The 26,216-nt window shown below is 36.7% G+C and overlaps 1 protein-coding gene across 4 annotated transcripts in view; it reads left to right on the top strand.

Annotated features, from left to right (window-relative positions):
* Rpf2 (ribosome production factor 2 homolog) overlaps positions 1-25,490 on the top strand; it is a 29,482-nt gene extending 3,992 nt beyond the window's left edge. For 3 of the 4 annotated variants that reach the window (XM_026389625.2, XM_026389627.2, XM_026389628.2), the window contains 9 exons: positions 95-227; positions 3,083-3,120; positions 3,703-3,742; positions 5,879-5,960; positions 7,215-7,291; positions 12,791-12,890; positions 19,191-19,293; positions 24,177-24,321; positions 25,279-25,490. In XM_026389625.2, the coding sequence (XP_026245410.1) occupies positions 95-227; positions 3,083-3,120; positions 3,703-3,742; positions 5,879-5,960; positions 7,215-7,291; positions 12,791-12,890; positions 19,191-19,293; positions 24,177-24,321; positions 25,279-25,458 (898 nt within the window). In that variant the 3' untranslated portion in view covers positions 25,459-25,490. The remainder of the gene's footprint in view (positions 1-94; positions 228-3,082; positions 3,121-3,702; positions 3,743-5,878; positions 5,961-7,214; positions 7,292-12,790; positions 12,891-19,190; positions 19,294-24,176; positions 24,322-25,278) is intronic. The other variant, XM_026389626.2, reaches the window with a different exon arrangement.
* Positions 25,491-26,216: the final 726 nt, after the last annotated feature.

Here is a 26,216-nt window from a genome sequence, read left to right as displayed (position 1 = left end):
CCTTGATTTTTTAGAATTTTCTCCTTGTTAAAGTCTTGATTTTGCAATGTGAGGAAAATGTTTGCATTGTTATGAATTATGCTTTTCTTAACAGAAAACCCAAAACGAAAAGGGCCAAGAGATTCCTTGAGAAGAGAGAACCAAAGCTCAGTGAAAATATTAAAAATGCCATGATGATTAAAGGGGGAAATGCAAATGCAATAGTGACACAAGTACTTAAAGATATGGTATGTATATATACTTAATGTTTAAGTACTACTGAAGTCATTTTAGAAGCTTTCAGCATACTGGTTTGGGCTGCTGGAGAAATGGTAAAGTTACCTTAAGATCTACTAGCCTTGGGCTGGGGATGTGGTTCAGAGGTAGAGCACTTGCCTAGCATGTGTGAGGCACTGGGTTCGATCCTCAATACCACATTAAAAAAAAAAGTAAAATAAAGGTCTCTTGTCCACCTTCAACTAAAAACAAACAAATAAATAAACATTTAAATAAATAAATAAAATAAAAAGATTTACTAGCCTTCGAGAAGATCTGAAATTAGAGGTTATTTTTCTTCCCACCTCACTGACTACTGGTTTTCCTTAAAGCAGGTAGTTCCCTTAGTAAATTAAACTAGTTTTAATTACAGAATTTATTTTAGGAATGTATCTCAGCTCTACTTTTTTTTTTTCTCTCCACCCCACTGCCTTAGAAATGGAACCTGGGATCTTATACATGGTAGACAAAGAGCACTCTATCACTGAGCTACATCTCCAGCCCTTTTAGGAACACATTTAATTTGCAAAGTGAAGTAACTGAATATCATTATGTATATATTCATTTAACAATGCCATTTACTGTCCTTTAGTACTGGGAATAATAGAAAAACATAGCATCTCCTTTTAGTGAGCTTAAAGTATTAAGAATTAAATGCTGTGCTGGAGGTATGCAGAGGGTAGAAAGGGAAATAGTTCACATCACTTAGGGGACCCCCCAAAAATGGGCTTCCTGGAAATAACATGTAAGCTTCATTTTGAAGGAGTATTTGGAGCAAGAGGATAGAAAGAGAAGGGCTTTCAAGCTGAGGAAGAATCTTGGGCAAAAGTGCACGTGAAGGAGCATTTGGAGCACTGCAAATAATTGGGCTGGCTAAAGGAGATGTACTATGTGAAGCCAGAAGAGTCAGAAGTCACATGTTAATATGGAATTTGAATTTTATTCCAAAAGTCCTGTGGAGTCATTGGCAGATTTTAAGTGAAAGAGTTGATCAGTTCATTTTCTTGACTTGATTAGAAAGGCCAGAGAGCAAATATGGGCAACCACGTTGTTGCTGTTAGCCTGGTAAAGAGAACCTGGAGTCTGGTGATGGTAAAATGAAAATGAGGATTGATCAGAGAATAGATGTTGAGGGCAGAATAGTTTGGGCATTAGTGAGAAGTACAACTTCCCAGCTTTTTGGCCTGTGGGCCTGCTGGGCAGTAATGGCGATTAGAGACTGTAAAAGGTGGGGCAGGTTCACTATTTAAGTTAGGTCCGAGTTTGGGACCTAATTTACATAGTGAAGATATAAAACTTTTTCCTACTTCTATACCTGGTGCCTAGTCCAGAGTCTAGGCATATTGGGTGCTCAGTGAGTATTTAATCAATGAATGGGGCATAATGTGTGGAGATACTTGTAGATAGTTGAGTATCGAATCCTGAGTATAGCTGATAGATTCTTTGAGTTAAATCAAGTAAAATAGTTTTTGAAATTGACTAAATTCTTTATGCTTATTAAATATAGTCAATTCAGATATCTAAATACCTAATTTGTACTCATCCTTTTTTGAAATGTTTCTAAATTTCATTGTTTTGTTAGGACACTATTCTGTCAACCGAATGATCCCTACATATTTAAACAAGCTCTAATAGCTATAAACTGTATCACACATTATTACAGTAGTTAACATTCATAACGATGACTGTGTTGTGAAAAAAAGGTAGTAATGTTCATTACTCTGAGACAGGGAAACATTGGATAAGAAGAATCTTCCAGAGTTTTGGTATTTGAGAAGGTATATTTCACTGGTGAGTTTTTTCATGCCAGGCAAGTGCCCTACCACTGAGCTATATCCCAACCCACAAGAGTTTCTCTATTTACTAGCTCTTATAGTTGATGAATGATCATTTCCTTTTATTTCATTGTTTTCTCTCACTGACTCCTTTTTCTGATACAAGGCAATGCTTTACATATTTGCTATTCTTTTTGGTAGAGCAGTACTGGTGGTCATACAGATAATAAGTGATTATTAATGAATCAGTGGAAAGAAGTGGGAAAACAAAGAAGAGGGTTGGGTAACAGCAATTTTTTGTTTTGTTTTGTTTTGTTTTTTGGTACTGGGGATTGAACCCAGGGGGTGCTTAACCACTGAGCGATATCCCCAGGCCTTTTTTATTTTTTATTTTAAAACAGGGTTTCACTGAGTTGCTTAGGCTGGCTTCGAACTTGTAATTTATGTCAGTCTCCTGAGTTGTTGGGATTACAGGTGTGTATCACAGCACTTGGCAGCAGCAATTTTTTTAAGGGCTGTGTTTAAACCCAGCGTAGGGCCAATGATGTAGCCTAGTGGTAGAGCACTTGCCTAGTGTGCATAAGTGCCAAAGTTTAATTCTCAGCACTGCAAAATAAATGAAATAAACTCTGGCTAGTATTCTAATTGTCATCATTGTGATGACTTTTGCTGAGTTCTTGTATCTCCAAAGTCATTTCGATTGTAAGTGCTTTCAGATAGGATTTAGTTTTCTGTTATCTTTTGCTCTTCTTTCTAATCTAGGTTATTTGCTTAGAGAGAATGGACTAGGTAGAGTTTAAAGAAATGAAGGGAATTATTTTAAGTTGGATAGACTATTGAAAGGGCATGGATACTTTGAAATAGGAAAATCTAGTCTAAGAATATTAAGCTTATGTTACAAATTATTGTATGTGATCAAAAGGGAGCCAAACAAAAGATATCAGAACAGGATTCAGTGACTAGAGCAGTCTCGTAGAATGCATGTAATGCTTTATTGTTATTTCTGCTTTTCAGAATGTTTTGTTTTAAAAGCTATAAATTATGTTTTACAGTATGCACTGAAAAAACCATATGGCGTTCTATATAAAAAGTAAGTCATGATTTTAAAAAATTTTATTGTAAATTATTTTGTTTTATTATAAAAATAACCACTTTATTGTCATGTTATACTCTTTATGGTAACACAATATCATATTTTATTTTTGTTATAATAATTATTACTTTTTGAATGTATTTATTTTTCTACTAGAATAGCTCCATGAAAGAAAGTACTTTATTTGATGTAGTATTATAGCATCCCTAAATCCTGGAACACTGGCTATCGTATAATAGACACTAAATAAATATTTGAATGGATATCTGTTTTTTATTATTTATTTATTTTTGGTATTAGGGTTTGAACCCAAGGGCACTTAACCACTGAGCCACCTCCTCAGCCCTTTTTATTTTTTATTTTGAGATAGGGTCTCACTAAGTTATTTAAGGCCTTGCTAAGTTTCCGAGGCTGGCTTTGAATTTGTGGTCCTCCTGCCTCAGCCTCCTGATTGCTGGTGTGCCACCATGCCCAGATTTCTGTTTTTTGAATCATCTTAATAAAAATTATCTTTTATATATTAATTGAATTTACTTATCAAGATTATTAAATTTGGGGTTACTTTTTTAATATTCTTAGGAAAAATATTACAAGACCATTTGAGGATCAGACGTCACTGGTAAGTACAAGAATCTTTCTGATTTAAGAGAACATGTAAGTGATTATTCAAGACTGATATTATAACCCTAATTTGATATTATAACCCTAATTAAAAATTAAGTCATCCTGGGCTGGGGATATACCTCAGTTGGTAGAGTGTCTGCTTTGTATGCACAAGGTCCTGGGTTCCATCCCCAGCACCACCACAAAAAAAAAAAAAAAGGAAGATAATTTTGATATGGGAGGGGTAAGACCTTTATTGTTTTAAAAATATAACTATAGCTGAGCACAGTGGTATACACCTGTAATCTCAGCTACCGAAGAGGCTACAGCAGGAGTATTGCAAGTTTGAAACCAGCTCCAATCCCAACAATCCCAATAATAGGAATGCTGATTGTGTGTGTGTGTGTGTGTGTGTGTGTGTGTGTGTGTGTGTGTATGTGTATATCATGTACACGTGTGTGTCTATAATTTCCATCTCTACAGATCTTACTATATTTATTTATTATTTTATGGGTGGGTCTCTCTATGTTGCTCAGACTCGCTTTCAACTCTTGACTTCAAGCTATTTTGCTTCAGTCTCCTAAGATGTTTTATTTCGCTTTTGCTAGTAAATGTATTATTCATTGCTTACAAGTATATTGATAGAAATTTTTATAGGTTGAATTACGTTTTAAGCATGTAATTGTCAAATGAAAGCTTGTTTCAGATCCTCTCTCTCTCTCTCTCTCTCTCTTTCTCTTTTTTTTTTTTTTTGTACCAGAGACACTTAACCACTGAGCCATATCTCAGCCCTGCACCTCCCTTCCCACTCCCACCTCCAACCCCTGTTTGGTTTTTTTTTGAGATCTATAGGATCTTGCTAAGTTGCTCAGGGCCTCACTGAATTGCTGAAGCTGGGTTTTGAACTCAGGACCTCCTGTCTCAGCTTCCTGAGTTAGAATTGGATTTCAGGTGTGTGCCATTGCACCTGGCTAGATCTTTTCTTTTTCCCCCTGTGTGGTTAAGAGACTTTCTCTAGCAGTATGTTTTGATTTGTTGCCTTTTTATTTTTTAGGTATTATAGGCTCTGCTTTTTTATTTATTTATTTATTTATTTATTTAGTTGTAGTTGGACACAATATCTTTATTTTATTTATTTTTATGTGGTGCTGAGGATCGAACCCAGGGCCTTGCACGTGCTAGGTGAGTGCTCTACCACCGAGCCATGATCCCAGCCCATAGGCTCTGCTTTGTGGTTACCAAATTATAGTTTTGTGTTTTTTTTTTGCAGTACTGGAGTTGTTCTACCACTGAACTATATTCCCAGGCTTTATTTATTTATTTTATTTCCTTTTTTTTTTTTTTTGTGGTTGTAGATGGACAGTATGCCTTTATTGTATTTGTGTATTTTTTTTATGCAGTGCTCAGGATTGAACCCAGTGCCTCCCATGTGGAAGGCAAGCAGTCTGCCACTGAGCTACAGCCCCAGCCCCTAGTCCTTTAATTTTTTTATCCTGAGACAAGGTCTTGCTCAGTTGTTGAGGCTGGCTCTGAATTTGCAGTTGTCCTGCCTCAGTTTCCCAAGTGGCTGGGATTACACGTGTGTGCCACCATGCCTGGCCATAAAATTGTTTTAATTTTGTATATTTTTGGGCTAGGGGTTGAAGCCAGGGGTGCTTAACTACTGAGCCACATGCCCAATCCTTTTATTTTCTTTTGAGACAGGGTCTCCATAAGTTGCTTAGGGTCTCACTGAGTTGCTGAGCCTGCCAAGCCACTGGGATTTCAGGTGGGTGCCACCATGCCTGGCTATAAGAATATTTTTGAAAACATTTTAAGAAAACCATTTCCATTGGTTTAAAAAATATTTTTTAAATACCTTCTTGTATCAGACATTGTGCATAGTTTACTCACATATGACATCTCGTAAAGCCCTTGCATGTTTTTACAAGAGGTTTCATTATCTTTGATGATAAAATTCTCAAAAAGGTTAATTTGTGCCTGGTATTGTGGTGCACACTTGTAATCCCAGCAGTTTAAGAGACCAAGGAAGGAGGATTGCCAGTTCAGGACCAGCCTTGGCAACTTAGCGAGACCTTGTCTCAAAACTAAAATAGATATATAGTTCAGAGGTAAGATTCTCAAGGTTCTTATTTTTTATTTGCTTTTATAGGAATTCTTTTCAAAGAAGTCAGATTGTTCTTTATTTATGTTTGGCTCCCATAACAAGAAGCGGCCAAATAATCTAGTAATAGGTAAGTATGGTTTACTTTTTTTTTTTTTAATTAATTTTTTTTTGTGTGTGGAACCAGAGATTGAATCCAGGGGTGCTTTACCACTGAACTGCACCTCAAAAGCCTTGTTATTTTTTATTTTGAGACAAGAGTTTACTAAGATGTTCAGGCTAACCAGAAATTAACTCCTGAATGGCTAGGATTGCAGGCATGCACCATCAAACCCTGGTTTATTTTTAATTTTTTTTTTTTTTAGGGAGATGGTACTGGGGATTAAGGGCACTCGACCACTGAGCCACATCCCTAATCCTGTTTTGTATTTTATTTAGAGTCAGGGAATCACGGAGTTGTTTAGCACCTTGCTGTTGCTGAGGCTGGCTTGGAACTCATGATTCTCCTGTCTCAGCCTCCTGGGCTGCTGGAATTACAGGCATGCACCTGTAATTCTGCGCTCAGCCTCTTAATGTTTTTATTTATAGAGTCAGCTCTGTGATTCATATAAGCTGTGTTCGGAATTTAGGAGTAACCATTAGGCTCTGAAATAATTTTTTGTTTTGTTTTTTACCTTAAGACATTAAATACAATTATTTAATGTCATCGCTCAGTAGTAGAGCACTTGCTTAACATGTGTGAGGCCCTGGGTTCTATCCCCAGCGCAGTAGAAGAAAAGAAGTAAACAGTCTTTAGGTAAAGAACAGGTCATATATATTTTTGTGTACACACAACACTATATATATATATATATATATATATATATATATATATATATTTTTTTTTTTTTTTTTTTTTTTGTGGTGCTAGAATTGAGCCAAGGTGTTGTATATGCAAGTGCTCTGCCACTATGTTGTAATCCTGAGCCTGGGCATATAAATATTATGCTGCCAATACATGGAAGTTATATAAATGAGGAAGAATATGAAAGAGTTTCTTATTTATTAATTCTTCTCAGAATGCCATTGCTTCTGCCTCCATGGGAAATAAGTTTTGGGTTTAAATAGGAAGTATGGCTTCTTAGGTTTCTCAGCATCTCCACTTACTCAGTTATAGATGCAACACCATTACCTTCTACTTGCAATGGGCATCTCTGAGCTGTCACACAATATAGGTCCATTGGAATTGGGGACCCCACTGGTGGTGGGGATTACCCTATTTTAAGTTGAAGATATTTTTATAATATGAAACATATATTTGTATATTTTCCATCTCAGAATTTAATCACAATTGGATTTAGGTTGCTGTTTGGAAAAACAATGCTTAAAATGTATTTTCTTCTAGGTCGAATGTATGACTACCATGTGCTGGATATGATTGAATTAGGTATTGAGAAGTTTGTGTCGCTCAAAGATATTAAGGTAAGATACTTATTATAAAAATAAAAAGCATTTTGTAATGTTGCTCTTGGCCAGTAGTGACCATAGGTGAAGAGTACTAATTTAGAATTTTGTAGAGAATTTCATGTTTTTATTCTGGCATGCACAACAAATACTATATTTTACCTTTACTTTAAAAGTAAGAAATATAATTTAGAGCATATAACACATGTGGGTCTTGTGGCAGATAGACTTCATATTGTGGTTACTAATTCTTGTCTAGGCCCGTGGTTTAAATGCTGTCCTCTCCCTCTGAATGATTATGACACGTATTTTATAGAACCTCAGAAATAGAGGCCTATTCTAAATCCAGGAAGCTCTGGCTGATGATGTCGTATTTTGGCCATGAAATTTCTAGCTTAATTCCCCTTTAGGACTTGGCATCTTTGTATCTCCTTTGTTTGAATGGGATTATGAAATAGAGAGCAATTAGGAAGAATGTTCCATCTCAGCTCCTGGATACAAATTGGGCTCTTACTTTCTCAGAACTCTGCTTCTTGATTTTATCCCATCAAATGTATTATTTCCCTTTTGTGCATGGCCAAAATAATTTTCCCTATTATATATAGATTTTACAATTGAGACCCAGAGGGGTTTCATTGGTGATCTGGAGTCATACATATAATAAGTGGAACCAAGATTAGTTCTCAAGAAGTTTTCTTTCTTTTGATAGTGGGATTTAACCCAGAGGCTCTTTACCACTGATTATATCCCAGGCTCCACCCCCTTTTATTGGTCCATTATAGTTGTATATATTGATGGCATTTGTTGTTAAATATTCATATGTGCACGCAATATGATTAGATCAGTGTCATTCCCCAACACTTCCCCTCTCCCTCCCCACCTTCCACCCCTTGGTCCTTTTCCTGTAGTGATCTCTGTCTCTCTTTTTTTTTTTTGGTGGGTGGTGGCACCTGGGATGAACTCAGGGATACTTAACCACTTAGCTGCATCCCAAATATTTGGTATTTTATTTAGAGATAGAGTCTCACTGAGTTGCTTAGCACCTCACTTTTGCTGAGGCTGGTTTAGAACTCTCCATGCTCCCGCCTCAGCCTCCTGAGCCACAGAGGATTATAGGCGTGTGCCACTCTTTAATTTTTAGAAGAACCACCCCCAACTTTGTTTTTCTTTTTCCTCTCTATTTTCTGCATATGAGAGAAAGCATACGATCCTTAATCTTCTTTTATTTGATTTATTTCACTTAATGTGATGGTTTCTAGTTCTATCCATTTTCTTTCCAGCCCTTTTTTTGAGAGCACGCCTGGTTCTCAAGATCTTTGAGAGAAAGGGTATTGTCATTTATAGTGGAAAGTTATGTAACTATTCTTAGTTAATAGTTTTTTGAGATTTATGCTATAGTTGGAAGAATTATAATGTATATATATATATACATATATCGATACCTTCTGTCAGCCCTTCTTTAAAGAGGGAATGCACCATTTAGTTTAAAAGAATTCCTAAATTAAATATCCCCTGATCCTGCAGATTGGAAAGAAGGTCTTATGACATCACCATTTGGTCAGTCATTCTAGCTTCTTCAGGTATAAGACAGAACAGTGGCCTGAAATTGAATTTAGAGGCAGAACACAAGATTTTGAGGCCTTTCTTTCGATTATAATGACATTTGTCATGTGACAAATTAATAACTTTTTTTTTAAGAGAGAGAATTTTTTTTTTATTAAGAGAGAGAGAATTTTTAATATTTATTTTTTTTAGTTATTGGCGGACACAACAGCTTTGTATGTGGTGCTGAGGATTGAACCCGGGCCGCACGCATGCCAGGCGAGCGCACTACCTCTTGAGCCACATCCCCAGCCCGAGAGAGAGAATTTTAATATTTATTTTTTAGTTTTCAGCAGACACAACATCTTTGTTTGTATGTGGTGCTGAGGATCGAACCCTGGCGAGCACACTACCGCTTGAGCCCCATCCCCAGCCCAAATTAATGACTTCTTGACCCTCAATTGCAACCACGTATGAGATAAGTATAGGAACATCAAATGAGATAATGTCTGTGAAAATGTTCATCAGTGAACATAATATATTGGGAGGTGTTTTATAAAGTATATAAACTAATGACTTGATTATTGTGGAAGCCATCATATTATTAGTTTCTTTGGGGCTATGCACAAATCCCTGGAGATGAGCAGCATATCCCCATTTTTACCTTTACAATTACTGCTTACTTGGTTACTAGATTGGTGGGTGTGAGCATTGACTGATGGATGAGTGGTTATCAATCCCTCTATTCTTTCTGTTTCCAAAGCAATGGAATCCTCCATTCACTGTGTTGCTTCTAAACTGGAACACAAGTCTTATGTGGTGCATATCTGTAATCCCAGCTACTGGGAAGAGGCAGAGGCTGGAGGATTGAAAATTTGAGGCCAGCCTGGGCAAGTTAGTGAGACCCTTTCTTTGAATGCAGTGATGTGACATGTGATTCTAGTATGCATGAGGCCTTGAGTTCAAACCCAGTACCACAGACACACATACGAAAAACAAAACAAAACAAAACCCTTTTCATTTGTGGGATAAGTGAGTTTGTGTGTGTGTGTTCATACAAAAACTACAGATTTCATTAATTGATAAGAAGTGTGCTTACACCAACAATTCCGGCAAACACTGAGATTTATTATATAGTTCTTCTCTTTTCAATACAAGCATGTATTTTTAGTTTGTTTTAAATTTGTATATTTTTTTATACGTTTCCTTTAATTAATTTCCTTTTTTACCATCTCATTTTTAAGACATTTCACTGATATTTCTTTTTTAATGCCTCTTGTGTTTACCAAGCCTCTTCTCTCTATTAATGAATTTTTATACAGGCACAATAAGAATAAATTAACAGGTGATTAGACTTTACCAGGAATTCAGCAAGTATTCTAGGATCCTGTTTTCTAAGATGACCAAGTAAGCCTTAATAAACAGATTAAATTTTGAGGCAAGTTGATTTTATTTTAGATTAGGTAGCCATATTGCAACTGCCTGAGAAATTTTATTTGAGAAATTTTTGGAATGTTGTGTAATACATAAGAATTATTTCCCTGTTTTTTCTCTATTTAAAAAACTCAGGGCTGGGGATGTGGCTCAAGCGGTAGCGCGCTCGCCTGGCATGCGTACGGCCCGGGGTTCGATCCTTAGCACCACATACAAACAAAGATGTTGTGTCCACCGAAAACTGAAAAATAAATATAAAAATAAATAAATAAATAAAAAACTCAATCTGGGCCTAGTGGTATACACCCATAATCTCACTATAATCCCAGCTACTCAAGAGGCTACAGCAGGAGGATATCAAGTTTGAAGTCTGGCTTAGGAGACCCTTTCTCAAAAAATAAAAAGGTCAGGGAAGTTAGCTCAGTAGTTAAGTGCCCCTCGGTTCAATCAATTCCCAATATCCCCCACCCCCTGCCAAAAAAAAAAAAATAAACAAACAGAACTGAAAAGGATGGCTCAGGGGCTCCATATAATTATAGTATTTTTAGTATACTTTATTTATAATATTTTTAGGATTTTGAATTTTTAGTTCCTTTCAGAATTCAATTTGTTTTTAATGGAATAGAGTTCTTTACATGTTAAATATTATTTCATATAACATTTGTTTTCTTTTTATGATGTGTATACTGGGTCATGACTTAAAATGTAATTTTAGCCAGGTGGGGTGGTGCATGCCTTTAATCCCAGTGGCTCGGGAGTCTGAGGCAGGAGTTCAAATCCAGCCTTAGCAAAAACGAGATACTAAGCAACGAAGTGAGACCCTGTCTCTAAATAATATACAAAAATGGGGCTGGGGATGTGGCTCAGTGGCCAAGTGCCCCTGAGTTCAATCCCTGGTACCAAAAAAATAAAAAAGTATTTTTTAATTACTATGCATTGTGGTGAAGCCAGAACTGTGGGGCTCCACCTTGTCATACCTACTATATACCTAAATATTCCCCATAGTCCTGGAGTCAGGTACAAACGGAGCACATAAGAGTTATTGGGGCTGGAAGGTCCATTCAAGCTTTCAATTAGGCAGACCTTCAGCATATCTTCATCCTCTAAATACATATAGTTGATTTTCAGGGTTTGGAAGCAGAGAATGTCAACAAGAGTGGTCATGGTGAGCAGGGAAACAACAAGTGACCTCTAGTCCTAGGGCAAAAGATGTTTGTTTTTTGTCATGTTTGTTTTTCTGCTGTATTTGGATAATCTCTGATTACTGTCAGAGTGGAGGTATTAGAATTAATGGGAAACTCAGACCAACAACCTTCAACAGTTAATACTTAAAGATTTTTTTTTTTTCTTGGTAGCTTCTAAATCCTCTTGTTGTCACTCATTCTTTTTAATATAGAAAATCTGGAGTTAAGACAAATTCTTTTTTTTTTTAATATATTTTTTTTTAGATGTCAATGGACCTTTATTTTATTTATTTATTTATATGTGGTGCTGAGAATCGAACCCAGTGCCCTCACATATGTGAGGCAAGTACTCTACCACTGAGTTGCAACACTAGCCCTGACAAAATACTTTTTTATAGCAAGTGCATCAAGCATATGAAGTGAGAATTGGCCCATATTTTCTATAGCTTGTGTAGAATAATATTATTTCCCATGTGAATGTTTGGTTAGTGGTTTAAATTTTAAATATAGTGATTTTTTTTTAACCTTATATGTATTGAGCCCAGAACTTCACTTGTGTTATGCAAGAGTTCTTAACCACTGAGCCATATCCCCAGCCCTTTTATTTTATATTTTGAGACCAGATCTCACTTAGTTGCCCAGGCTGGCCTTGAACTTAAAATCCTTCTGCCTTAGCCTCCCCAGTAACTGGGATTATAGGTATGCATCACCATACCTTGCTCCTAAAAACACTTTTAATATGATGCAATAGGAAAAGCTCAGTCCTTTTCATTTTAAGCCAAAGAAATTGCAATTCAATTTATTTTGATTCTGAAATGCTGGTTATAAGAGGCCAATTTTTAGTTTTTTTGGTTGGTTGGGTTTTGTCTTTCTCAAGTGTAGCTTTTAATTTTATTCTGTATATAAACTAATGTTAAAAAAGTAGTTTACATCATTCTTTGATCTCTTATTATATGATAATGAATAAAGTAGAATAAAGAATTTTATTTTTTATTTTTTATTATTACTATTTTGAGATGTGGTCTTGCTGTGTTACTTAGGCTTGTCTTGGAAATCCTGGGCTCAAGGGATCCTCCCTGCATTGGTCAGCCTCCTGAGTAGCTGGGACTAAAGGCATGCCACTGTACCTGGATCAATTATTTTTCAGTCTAAAAATCTGTAAGCCTAAAAATTCCACCTGTGTGTTCTTTTTTTTTTTTTTTTAAGTACAAAATAAGTATTTTCAGACATAGTTTTAGAATTGTTAATATAATCTGAAAACAAATTACTGTATTGACTTCCTTAAAATCAGCATATAAACAGTGTAGACTTTGACGGTTATATAATTTTTCTTTTTTTTTTTTTTTCCATTTCACAGAATAGTAAATGTCCTGAGGGAACAAAACCCATGTTAATATTTGCTGGTGATGCTTTTGATGCAACTGAAGACTATAGAAGACTAAAAAGTCTTCTCATTGGTAAATATTTTAATACATTTTATTTGTAGGGTAACTGAGGTAGGCAATTTAAGACTGTCCTTGATGGCACTTTGCTCTGGGTGTACAATTTTTTCCTTTCTTTTTTCCTTTTTCTTATTTTTATTTTTCTTCCACCAATAGCAGGAAAGTACTTAATTATCTCAAATACAGTTAAAGGGAATATTACATTTTATGGATTATTATTATTTTTTGATATTGTAATTAAAATATTATCCTATTTATATAAAGTGTTTTATACTTTACAAAATGCTCACACCTATCTCCTGTTATTACTGTCATTAGTTTAAACTTAAATTGTTAAGCTCAGATTTCACTTTGCATTTATTTAAGACCTGTTAGTTTGATATGTAAGGACTTTCATAATGTAACCCCAGTATAACTTACCTTATTGATCTTCAATTTTCTTCTTTTTCTTTGAAAAAGTGGTTTGTTGAAATGTATTATGAACATACCTCTTATGTTTTCTGATTTCATTTTTATTTATTCAATTTCTAAAATTCTTTGAAGTTTCATATCAGGGTTTGTTTCCAGGAAACCCTCAGTGCCAAACCATTATTATGTACTTTACATTGATTGCTTGATTTTCACAAGAAACTTACAGGCTCATTTTATAGACAACTTAGTCCACCACCACCCTGTTGCCCACAAGTGGCCAATTAACCATTCTTTAATTCACATTTCTCCTTTTGTGATAAGTTGGCTTTACTGTTTTTCAAGGTCTTTTGTTTTTGAGTCCTAGGCATAAAACCAAGGATCTTATTCATAGTAGGCAGTTGATCTACTACTGAGCTATATCCTCAGTCCTTTTCATTTTAAGCCAAGGTCTTGTTAAATTGCCCAAGCTAACTTTGAATTTAGGACCATCCTGCCTCAACCTCTGGAGTAGCTGGGTTTCTAAGCGTGCACCACCATGCGCAGATACTTGTTTTTTTTTAAATTTTTGTGATGTTAGGGATTGAACCTAGGGCCTTTCACATGTTAGACAAGCACTCTACCAACTGAGCTATATTCTTAGCCCTCTGTGATTTTTAAAATGTTACTAATCACAGTTGCCAGTTTTTTTTTTTTAAATTGTTGTTTGTTTGATTATAACACTGGAAAATAATTTGTCCAAGAGATTTGCACTAATTTAAAGGGTCTGGTTAACTTTTTGGTGAACTCTGCAGCACTCTTTTTATGTTCCCTCTTCACCTCTGCTTTGACAGCCCGTTCCTTATTGATGTGCAGCAATATTTTCTCAATTTTCAGTAATTTATACTGTATTTCATTTGAGGTTTTTTGCATCCCTTTTATAAATTTGGGCTTGTTATCCTAAATTGCCTTTTAAAAATTTTTTATATACTTTGCCCTAGATTATTGCTGCAAAGTTGGTGGCTTGTGTATTAGATCATATTCTTAGACTTTACAAATCTGAGCCCACCAAAATATCAAAAAAGTTTGAGGTAGATTCGTTGAAGACACATTGCTTTTATTTTTTATTGTTGGTACTATTAACAGTGTTATTGTCGAGATTATAATTTTCAGAGCTTCTCATTTCTCTTAATAAGTCTGGGGATATGTTGTTTTTGGTTTTGGGGATGGGGTGAGGATTGAACTCAGAGCCTCCTGAATGCTAGACAAGTACTTTACCACAGAGCTATACACCTGGCTGAGCATTAGTATTATCTGTTTTAATCTTTACAAAATTTCTTGAATTTGGTGACATTCATTTCAGAAATGGGAAACAGAAGTTCATGGAGATTAAATAAGGGGTATTAAATAGGTGAAGCAGAATTGAAACTCAATACCTGAGCTTTTCTGCCTCTGTTGTCCATTTTCTCTTGGCAGAATCTTTTTTATAGGTTCTTACCTATATTGTCCATGAATTAAATTCATACATGAGTGACAGTGATTAATATTTTCTACTTTTAATATTAAACCCAAAATATCAAGAGTTTTTGTTTATTTGGTACTAAGGATTAAGCTACTACTACTATTTACTACTGAGTTACATATCCAGTCCTTTTTAATTTTTATTTTGAGACAGGGTCTGTCTTTAAGATCTTATAAAATTGTTGAGGCTAGCCCCAAATTTGATCCTCCTGCCTCAGCCTCCTGAGTTGCTCGGATTACAGGCATGTGCCCTGTGCCCAGCAAGATTATTTTTTTAGCCAATATTTCAGCCAGATTTCCAGGTAATATTTCTATTACTTATACTCCATTGGCTCAGATTTCCCACCTTTTCCCACTATGTCCCCATATGATTATGTTAGGTGAGGTAGGTACTTATGATTTGTTATAGCAGAGAGAGGGCTTTTGCTTGCCTTTATTTTAGTGGCTTTTTAAAGCCCTAAACTTCTCATTATTTTGTGTTTCCACTAGATGGCATTAATGACCACATAATGTAATAATGAGCGAAACAAGTGAAAAACCTAATGGAATCTGGGGACAGTTAGAAGAGGAATGGAATAAAATTATAGGACACAAAGGGAAGTGGGTTTTCAATGTAGATATGAAGTAAAATAACTGTCCTTTAGTTATGTGTTCAAATGAAATATAATGATGTGTCATATAACAATGTGCATGTGGGGCTGGGGATGTGGCTCAAGCAGTTGCGCGCTCGCCTGGCATGCTTGCGGCCCTGGTTCAATCCTCAGCACCACATACAAAAAGATGTTGTGTCCGCCAAAAACTAAAAAATAAATATTAAAAAAACTCTCTCTCTCTCTCTCTCTCAAAAAAAATTTAAAAATAAAAAAAAAGATGTAGTGTCCGCTGAAAACTAAAAAATAAATATTAAAAATTCTTAAAAAAAACAATGTGCATGTGGCCTTAAAAATGTGTTAGGTGATTTCATCAATGTATAAGCATCAAAGTGTATCTACCCAAACTAAAATGGCTATGTCATCACTAGGTGATATATTCTTTTTTTTTTTTTTCCCCTAAGGTTGAGGGGGCATACCGGAGATTAAACTCCGGGGTGTTTAACCACTGAGCCATATCCCAAGCCTGTTTTATTTTTTATTTTGAGGCGGGGTCTCACTATATGTGAAACCTTGCTAAGTTGCCTAGGCTGGCCTGGAACCTGCACTCCTACTATCTTAGCCTTCTGAGTCACTAGGATTACAGGTGTATGTCTTCCTGGCTGGCTTAAGTGATGCATTTTTATCGAACCGTTGTCATATATGTGGTCTGTCATTGAAATCTCCCTATGTAGCACATGACTTTATGGTAGATCAAAAAGGAAAGGAAATTAATGAAGGGCTTTCTTATAGGAAGTTTCTTTTTTGGGTACTTAAATATTATATAATTTTTTTGTAAAAAAAAAAGTTTTATAAATCTAATGGAAATTGCTCTTTTTTTCCTTTTTTTAATTGTAATGCTGGTGGTGGAAATCTAGGACCTCATGAATGCTAGGAATGTGCTTTTCACTAAGTTACATCTTCAGCTCTGGAACTGTTTTTTTTTTTTTTTTTTTTGGTACCAGAGATTAAACCTAGGGTTGCTTAACCACTGAGCTACATCCCAGCCCTCTTTTTAAAAATTATTATTTTTTATTTTAAAATAAGGTCTTGCTAAGTTGCTGAGACTAGCTTTGAAATTGTGATCCTCCTGGGGCTGGGGCTGGGACTGTGGCTAAGCAGTAGAGCTCGCCTAGCATGTGCGGGGCCCTGGGTTTGATCCTCAGCACCACATAGATAAATAAAATAAAGATATTGTGTCCAACTGCAACTAAAAAAAATTTATATTAAGAAAAATAAAAGAAAAGAAATTGTGATCCTCCTGTCTCAGCCTCCCAAACTGGCTGGGATTAAAGGCATGTACCACTATGCCTGGTTGGAACTGCATCCTTGATAGAATATTTATCAACCAGTAAATAATCTTTTTAGATTTAGTCTATCCTAATTTTTATTGTTACTGTTTTTATGTGACTGTTCATTGAACATTAAACTGATAGTAAATCAAGAAATGGGTTAATTTCATGAAGTGTTCCTTTAAGGATAACAGTGGTCATAGAGCTACATTGTCTTAATTTATTTTAACCTATTTCCTAAGTTTTTAATCCATTTGAAAAATGTGCAGTGAGCTGGGTGTAGTAGCGCATGTTTGTAATCCCAGCAACTCAGGAGGCTGAAGAAAGAGGATCTCAAGCTTGAGACCATCCTCAGCATTTAGTGAGGCTGTAGAAACTTATAAAACCCTGTCTCAACATAAAAATGAAAAGGACTGGGGATGTGGGTCAGTGGTAAAGCACCCCTGGGTTCAATTCCAAAAAAACAAAAACATGCAATAATGAAAATAACTGCTAAAGGTTTGGTCAGGTAATTTACTAATCTTTTCTACAGCCTCACAGAGGTAGTTGTATTGGTCTTCTCAGGTTGCCATAGCATGATATCATTGACTTGGTGGGCTTAACCCACATAGTTCCAAAAGCTTAAAAGTCGAAGATCAAAGTTGCTTCCGAATAGGCTTGCTGGTGTTTTTTCTTTTTCTTTAGAGACAGACTCGAAATGCTCCTGTCTCAGCCTCCCGAGCTCCTGGGATTACAGTGTTTGCCACCGTGCCTAGCTTGGTGTTTTCTTACTGGAACATAAATTGTATTGGATTAGGGTCCTACCTTTTTTGACCTCCTTTAAACTTCAGTATATCCTTAGTGGCCTCTTCTCTAAGGAGAATAAATAAATAAATAAAAATAGTATTTTATTTATTTGGTGACTAGAGCTTCAAAGCATAAATATTGAGAGAATAGATGCATTCAGTACATAACAGTAATATTGCTCCCATGTTATGGATAAGGAAATTGAGACCAGTTAGCTTGATTGCCCAGCTTGAAGAGAAGTAATACAATATAATCAGGATCTGATTGTATTCCTGGACTACAGATCCCATGGCTTTGCTGTAAATATGCTGGTCAGCCTACTGTTTCCTTTGCATTTCATTCATTCATTCATTCATTTATTGATATCAGGGATTGAACTAAGGGGCATTTAACCACTGACCACATCCCCAGCCCTTTTTTGTATTTTATTTAGAGACAGGGTCTTGCTGATTTGCTTAGGGCCTCATTAAGTTGCTGAGGCTGGCTTTGAACTTGCAATCCTCCTGCCTCAGCCTCCCCAGCCGCTCGGATTACGGGCATGCACCATCTTGCCCAGCTTCCACTGTATTTACTTATAGACACAGACACACTTAAAGTCTTATTTTTGCCTAGAATTAATCCATTGCAAAATATCAAACTGAAGCTTTCCATCTCTGACTAAAACTCATTTATTTTCAGCCCCCTTACTTCTTTTATTTTTTGTGGTGCTGGAGATTGAACCCAGGGCCTTGTGCATGCAAGGCGAGCACTCTACTAACTGAGCTATATCCCTGGCTGACTCCCTTATTTCTTTTTAACTGCAATTTACCTCTATCTGTATCCTCATAATATCTTTCTTTCTTCTTTATCTCTCATTCCATGCCAGCTTTTTGTCAGCATTCTGTTGAGACACATTTTAATCTATTACCTCTTTGTTTTAGACTCATCTGTACTTTCCTTGATCAGGTCCTGGAATCTTCAGCTGTTTGTCTTGTAGGTTAGAAATTTATGCCTTTACTAACATTGGTACTGGAGAGTGAATTCAGAGACACTCAACCACTGAACCACATCCCTGACCTATTTTGTATTTTATTTAGAGAAAGAGTCTCACACCAAGTTGCTTAGCACCTCGCTGTTGCTGAGGCTGGCTTTGAACTTGTGATCTTCCTGTCCCAACCTCCCGAGCTGCTGGGATTACAGGCTTGCTCCATTGTGCCTGGCTTGACTAACATTTTTTAAAAAGTTAATATCCATGGTAAATATGATACTCCAATAAAAAACATTGGCTTTAAAAGAAGAACTTCAAAACTGAAAAATTACATATTTCAGTGGAAAAGACATGAGATTAAATAATTGAGAGGAGAAACTTTCACACATTTTTCAGGAATCATTTTTGTGCTACCTATCTTTTTAGTAAGTATTAGAGCAAAATGGGGCATTTAGAATGCAGCTCTTTGAAACTGGATTTTAAAAGTGTGTTGAGTTTTTTTGGTACTGGGGATTGAACCAGGGATGCTTAACCACTGGGCCACATCCCCAGCCCTTTTTATTTTTTATTTTGAGTCAGGGTCTCACTATGTTGCTTAAGGTCTCACTAAATTGCTGAGGCTGGCCTTGAACATGTGATCCTCCTGCCTCAGCCTCAAGTTGCTGGGATTACAGGGTGTTTGCTACCATACCTGGCATGTATTTTTAAAAAATAACTTAACATGTGCTTTTAGACTTTTTCAGAGGTCCCACAGTATCAAATATTCGCCTGGCTGGATTAGAATATGTTCTGCACTTCACTGCACTGAATGGGAAGATTTACTTTCGAAGCTATAAGTAAGTACGTTTCTTAGCATGTTTTTCTTAATTCTCAAGGTTAGCATGTTAGTGTGACTGTTTTATAGGGCTCAAGCAAAATTGGCATCTGCTCAAGAGTTTGGAGAGTCTGCAGAATAGTAATGGCAGCAGCTTTGTGCTGACACTCCAACAGGATGAGATTAGATCCTGCTAATCTTTGCCTCTGAAACTCTAGTTTTCCAGGGTCCTGGTCCATCTAATACTGCATGCTGTCTGAGTCTGGAACACTAACTCAAGAATGATCTTCTTTAGCTTTATCTCTTTATGGGTTTTGTTCTGTTTGTTTGATGGTACTGGGAAGTGAACCCAGTGGTACTTTACCACTGAGCTACTCATGCCTTTTTAATTTTTTTTGTTTTGAGATAGAGTCTCACTAAGTTGCTTAGGGCCTAATTAAATTGAGGAGGCTGACCTTGAATTTACTATTCTCTAGCCTTTGCCTCCAGGGCCCCTGGGATTATGTATGTGCACCAAGGTGCTCAACTTCTTTATTGTTCTTAACTGGACTTAGAAAACATAGCCACAAATCAGGCCAGCCAAAACAAATTTCAAAATTGTAACCCCCCCACCCACCCAAAGGCATCGACAGAGGTTTAAATAGGAAAGTAGATACATACTCAAGAGAGAATGGGGTGGCTATCAGTCTCAAAAGATGAGATGCCTTTGGGGTAGAGCAAGGAATACATACTCAAGGGAGAATGCAAGGGATAAGGGATAATCTAGAAGGAGATAGGCCCTAAATCCTAAATCTTTTTAAAAACTATAGTCCAGCTATAAATATAAATCCTAATAAGCAGATTCTGTTTTTATTAAAGAGCTTAATGATGTGCTGAAATTATCTTTTGAGGTAAGCATGCCTTTTTTCTTCTTTGTAAAAAATGAAACATTGGCACTGGCTGATAGAGCCTCACTTTCCTAGAAATTGGACTGACTCTCCAAACTGCCTTTCTTTGTACAATGAATTTTGTTTCTGGACATTTTGAGCAGTGGCCTGGTAATACAGCCTGTAAGCTAGTGGCTGAGTGTTGACGGTATCTTCTGTTCAGCAGTACTATTGTACAATCATTTATGTCCAGAATTTCAAACAGAGAGTTTTGGTTTGTTTTGGTCCAATTTTTTGGGAGATGGAGTCTTTTTTGTTTTTTGGTAGTGGTAGTTGTAGATGGACAGAATGCCTTTATTTTATTTGTTTATTTTTATGTGGTGTTGAGGATCGAACCCAGTGCCTGAAGCATGCTAGGCAAGCGCTCTGCCACTACAGCCCCAGCCCCAGGGAGATAGAATCTTGCTGTGATAGCTCAGCTAGCCTCAGACTCCTGGCCTCTAGTGATCCTCCTATCTCAGTCTTCCAAGTGTTGAGACTTAAAAGCATTCACTGCCACTCCTGGCTAAGATGATTTTTATTTTTATTCTTAACAAAAGAGGTAGCTGACTAACTATGTCTAATGACATATCCAAATGAAAATAAATATTCACCTCTTGTTTAATAATTTTCATCATGGTCTCAACTGAACCGAGTCAGAAGTGCTTACTTAATTTTTCCCACCATATGACTAATAGTACCACTTATGCTTTTTCCTTTCATTGAAAGTAAAATAATAGGGACTGGGGATGTAGTCAAGTGTTACAGCACTATCCTAACATGCGTGAAGCTCTTGTCCCAATCCCTACCACTACATACACACAAAATAATAATAATAAGGCAAAATACAATAAAATATCTATTAATTGCAAGATATAATTAAGAGTTTTTTTTTGGGGGGGGGGTATACTGGGGATTGAACTCAGGGCACTTAACCATTGAGCCACATCCCTGACCTTTTATAGTTTTCATTTTAAGACAGGATCTTGCTAAGTTGCATAGGGCCTTGTTGAGTTGCTGAGGTTGGCTTTGAACTCGCAAGTCTCCTGCCTCAGCCTTCTGAACTGCTGGGATTACAGGCATGTGCCACTGAACCTGATGGAGCTTTGCCATTATTTTTTAGCTAGTTAAAATTGAAGTTTTTTTTTTTTTTTTTAAAGTCTGTTGTTTACATTTCCTCACTTGATTTGGGGGCTTTCAAGAATGTATTATAGGGGGGCTAGGGATGTGGCTTAAGTGGTAGCGCGCTTGCCTGGCATGCGTGCGCGCTGGGTTTGATCCTCAGCACCACATACAAACAAAGATGTTGTGTCCGCCGAAAACTAAAAAATAAATATTAAAATTCTCTCTCTCTCTCTCTCTCTCTCTCTCTTTAAAAAAACAAAATGTATTATAGGGCTAAGGATGTGGCTCAGTGGTGCTTGTCTAGCATGTGTGAAGCCCTGAGTTCAATCCCCAGCAGTGCAAAAAATAAAAAGTGTTATGGATCAGGCTCCATGTCACACACCTGTAATCCCAGCAACTCAGGAGATTGAGAAAGGAGCCTTAGCAACTTGGCAAGACCTGTCTGAAAATAAAAAGGCTGGAGATGTGGTTCATTTGTAAAGTGCCCCTGGTTCAATCCTCAGTACCATTGGGGGGGGGGAGTAAAATAAAACCAGAGACCCTAATAGGAAATTAAATCACAGTTTTTCCATATTTGACCTCTAATACCTGCTAGCCATTGGCTTGAAATAGAGAATGGGCAGTGTGATGAAGAGGGAACTACTGGAAAGAATCACTAAATGTATGACAGCTTAGCAAGGTTAGGCCCTGCTTGGGAGGTGTGGAAAATTGAAGAAGGGATGTTTCCAGGTATGGGAGTCATCTCTGAGCCTGGTGACCTGGCCCTAGGTCATTTCTCAGGGCCATATTTCTTCCTTTAAAAAGTGTAGTAATAGCATTTAGGTATTTCTGAATGATATCAGCAAATTCTGGAATCAATCATTTTCCTTTATAAGAGGGAAAAGGGTACAGATGTAGGTAGGAATATGCTAGAGAAGTCTTTCTCACTTAACTCAGCACCTCAGCCATTCTCATGAACTGTACTACTGTGTCCTTGCCCTCTCTCTTACTGCATATTAGCCCATTAGCAGCTTGTAAAAGGTAAGCTAATATTCACAGACATTGTGAAAATTAATAAGGCTTATAAAATGATTTTGAGCTTCTTGAATGAAAGGAACTTTGAATGTGAAATTGATATAACCTTCAACATGTCATTTTGGTTGAATAATCATAGTATTATTGACCTCCTGCTGTACATTTTTTTTTTTTTTTTTGTATTGGGGATTGAACCCAGGGCACTTAACCACTAAGCCACATCCCCAGCTCTTTTTTATGTAAAAACTTAGAAACGGTCTTGCTGAGTTGCCAAGTACCTCACTAATCTGCTGAGGCTGGCTTTGAATTCCTGATCCTCCTGCCTCAGCCTCCCAAATTGCTGGGATTACAGGCATGCACCACCGCTCCCAGTTCCTCCTGTACATCTTATGATTAATTAATTGCTCATTTGTGTGTATCATTTGCATTCCTTGGAAAATTTTATTCACTATAGGTTCAAAATCATTAATATGAAACAAAATCTTTAGTATATACCACATATGCCTTTGCCATGGCATTGATTAGGTTTTATAGAGTTAAATAGGCCAAATGGGAAGTGGTAACCTGTCTTCCCAGTGACTTGGGAGGCTGATGCAGGAGGATCAAGGGTAGTAATATCAGTCTTCTCAAGAAATGGGCAGATATTTAAACATAGGGATTGCAATTAGCATGTCTATAACTTGAGCCCATCTGAAAGAGAAGTAACAGGGTTTTGTCTTTGAATTTTGTACCATACCATCTTGTAGAACTAATGTTATTACTTTTGATTTAGAGCTTATATAAGAAAAGCAAAACAAAAACCAGATTCAATTATGAGTATTAGCCATGTGGTATAAAGTTCTGGTCAGTAGATATTTGGCTGAAAGTATGAAGGCTTGGTATGTGAGGCAAATACTCTACCAACTGAACTGTATCCCCAGCCCTGAAGCATTTCTCTTAAGAAAAATAGTACAGTATATGTGATGGGATAAGGTGAAGGAAGTGGTTCAATTTGGGTTTGGGTTTTGTGCCAGGCGTGGTAGCACACACCTCTAATCCCAGTGACTCAGGAGGCTGAGGCAGGGGGATTGATTTTAAGTTCTAGGCCCAGCCCAGAAAATTAGGCCCTGTCAGAGGATTTTTAAAAAATAGTAAGACTGAAGGACTAGGGATGTAGCTCAGTGATAAAGCACCTCTGACTTCAATCCTTAGTATCCCCACACATACAACAAAAAAAATATATATTTTGAGCTTTGTTTTTGTTTTATATTTTGTGGTACTGGGTAAATCCAGGGCCTCTCACCACCTGCTAGGCAAACACTACATCCCCAGTCCTTTTTCTAATTTTATGAGACAGGGTCTTGCTAAGTTGTCTAGGCTGCCATTGAACTTGTGATTGTCCTGCCTCAGTCTCCCAAGTATATTTCTGACTTCTGACTTTTAAAAATAAACTAAAGGATATACTTGGTCTAATTTCTAAAGTTTTTAAGGAGCTTGGCCAGGCTGGGTGTGGTGGTGCATGCAATTTAGTAAGACTATCTCAAAATAAAATATTAAAAAAGTGCTGGCTTGGGCTGGGATTGTGGCTCAGCAGTAGAGCTGAGCACGGGTGGAACCTGGGTTCCATCCTCAGCACCACATAAAAATAAAGGCATTGTGTTGTGTCCATCTACACCTAAAAAATAAATAAAGTGCTAGGGGTATGGTTCAGTGGTTTGGTGACCTTAGGTTCAATCTCTGGTATCAAAACAAAACAAAAAACCCAGAAGCTTGGCCTTTCTAAATATGTCACTATATGTAAGTATAAATCCCTTGAATAGGAGTATTTTGGGGGGAGTTTTATAAAAATTAAAGCAGTATTTCTTTTTCCTATTTCATTAAGGTTGCTGTTGAAGAAATCTGGTTGTAGAACACCACGGATTGAATTGGAAGAGATGGGACCTTCACTGGATCTGGTTGTGAGGAGGACACACCTGGCGTCAGATGACCTTTATAAATTATCCATGAAAATGCCAAAAGCTCTCAAGGTATGTAACCTATAACTTGGTGCCATATTTATTCTTATATTCCACCCTTCTTTCCAAAAGGATTTGCAATGTATTAAAGGACATACATAAAAAGATAAATAAATAAAGCTAGAGTTACAGAGCCAGGAAAGGGAGAAAGAGCCAAAAAGATAACCATAAAGAATAATAAAAAGAGTTACAGAAACCAAGCACCAATGTATGGCACACACCTATAATCCCAGCTCCTTGGGAGGCTGAGTCAGGAGGATAGCAAATTTGAGGCCAGCTTGGTAACTTAGACTTTGTCTCAAAAATAAAATAAAAAGGTTTGGGAATGTAGCTCAAAAGTAGAGCGCGCCCCTGGGTTCAATCATCAGTTCAACAAACAAAAACAGGCATCAAGTTTAGCTTAGAGTTTTCTGGTAGCCAGGACTGACATTTTTAGCAAAAAAGAATCATTAAAGGCATTGTGAAGACTGGGGATTTAGAGCAAGGATGTATAAACCATATGTACATAAAATATGTTTTGATTTTTACGTGGTTTTAGAAAGTAGACATGTTACCTCTGGAATGATATTAGAGATGGAAAAATGATAATCACAATTTCTTAAACTCAACATGGAGATTCTCTTGATGTATGACAGCAGTTAATGTTTTCTCACAGTGTGGTCTGACAATTCTCCTGGGAATTGTCACACAATATTGGGACACACAATATTGGGCTGTACCTTAAACCTACTGAATTAGAATCTGCATTTTAACAGGATTCCCAAGTGATAAGTATGGATGTTATGTTTGAGAAGAAAGATATATAATGCTATACAATGTACCATTGAGGGGACACTCTTTGATGAAAATTGTTACTAAGATAGTTGTTGAGCTCTTGTTTTTTTTAGCAATTCATAAAAGTAAAATGCCATTTAAAAAGGAAAAAAAAAAAGATGCATACACTCACACGTTTTCCCCTTTGTTTTGTAGCCAAAGAAGAAGAAAAATATCTCCCATGATACTTTTGGTACAACTTATGGAAGGATTCATATGCAAAAACAAGACCTAAGCAAACTACAAACTAGGAAAATGAAGGGGTTGAAAAAACGACCTGCAGAAAGGATAACAGACGATCAGGAGAAAAAATCAAAGAGAATGAAAAAACATTAGTGAATTTAGACAGCCAGTGCAGTTTTATTCTGGTCTCTTAAAAGAGTTGTCAAGCTTCAGTACATTCAGTTTCTTACAACATTTTATCATAGGGCTGGGGATGCAGCTCAGTGGTAGAGTACTTGCCTAGCTTGCAGGATGTTTAGTCCTCAGCAGCACGCGTGCACATGCACACACACACACACACACACACACACACACACACACAATTTTATCATATATTTTTATCATGATAACTATATATTATTATGAACAATAATACAAAGTAAGCCTGTTACTTATACAGTTAAATCCTGGTGTACTGTCTTCTCTCTGATGTGATATCCCCTGCCTCTCACAACTTCTCACTGGGTGAATGAAGGAGAAGGGATCTCCACAACCATTGGTGTTATTTAAGTTTCTAGGTTGGGTCTTGGATAAAGGGAGAAAGCAATGGGAAGCAGAAGTGAATCAAAGGAGGTATATATACATGTACATTCTCAATATGAACTATCTGTAATGTCAACCCCCATCTCCTATGTATATCTACAACATGATTTTTATTTTTTACTTTTTTGTTATTTTGTCTGAAATTCTACCTGCTAAGATTCATTTGCAATTTTAAAACACAGGTCCTTGAGACAGAGATGTCTTTTACCTGATCATTGACATATTACTATGTAATTAATTATTTGACATGAGTGTGGGGCTGGGAGTGTGGCTCAGTAGTACAGCACTTACGTAACATGTTTGATTCCCAACACCCCAAAATTAATGTT

This window comes from Urocitellus parryii, chromosome 8, assembly GCF_045843805.1.
Source record: "Urocitellus parryii isolate mUroPar1 chromosome 8, mUroPar1.hap1, whole genome shotgun sequence".
Classification (NCBI taxonomy): Eukaryota; Metazoa; Chordata; class Mammalia; order Rodentia; family Sciuridae; genus Urocitellus; species Urocitellus parryii.
The sequence above is the reverse complement of the archived record's forward strand: the minus strand, read 5'-3'. Positions and strand labels throughout refer to the sequence as shown.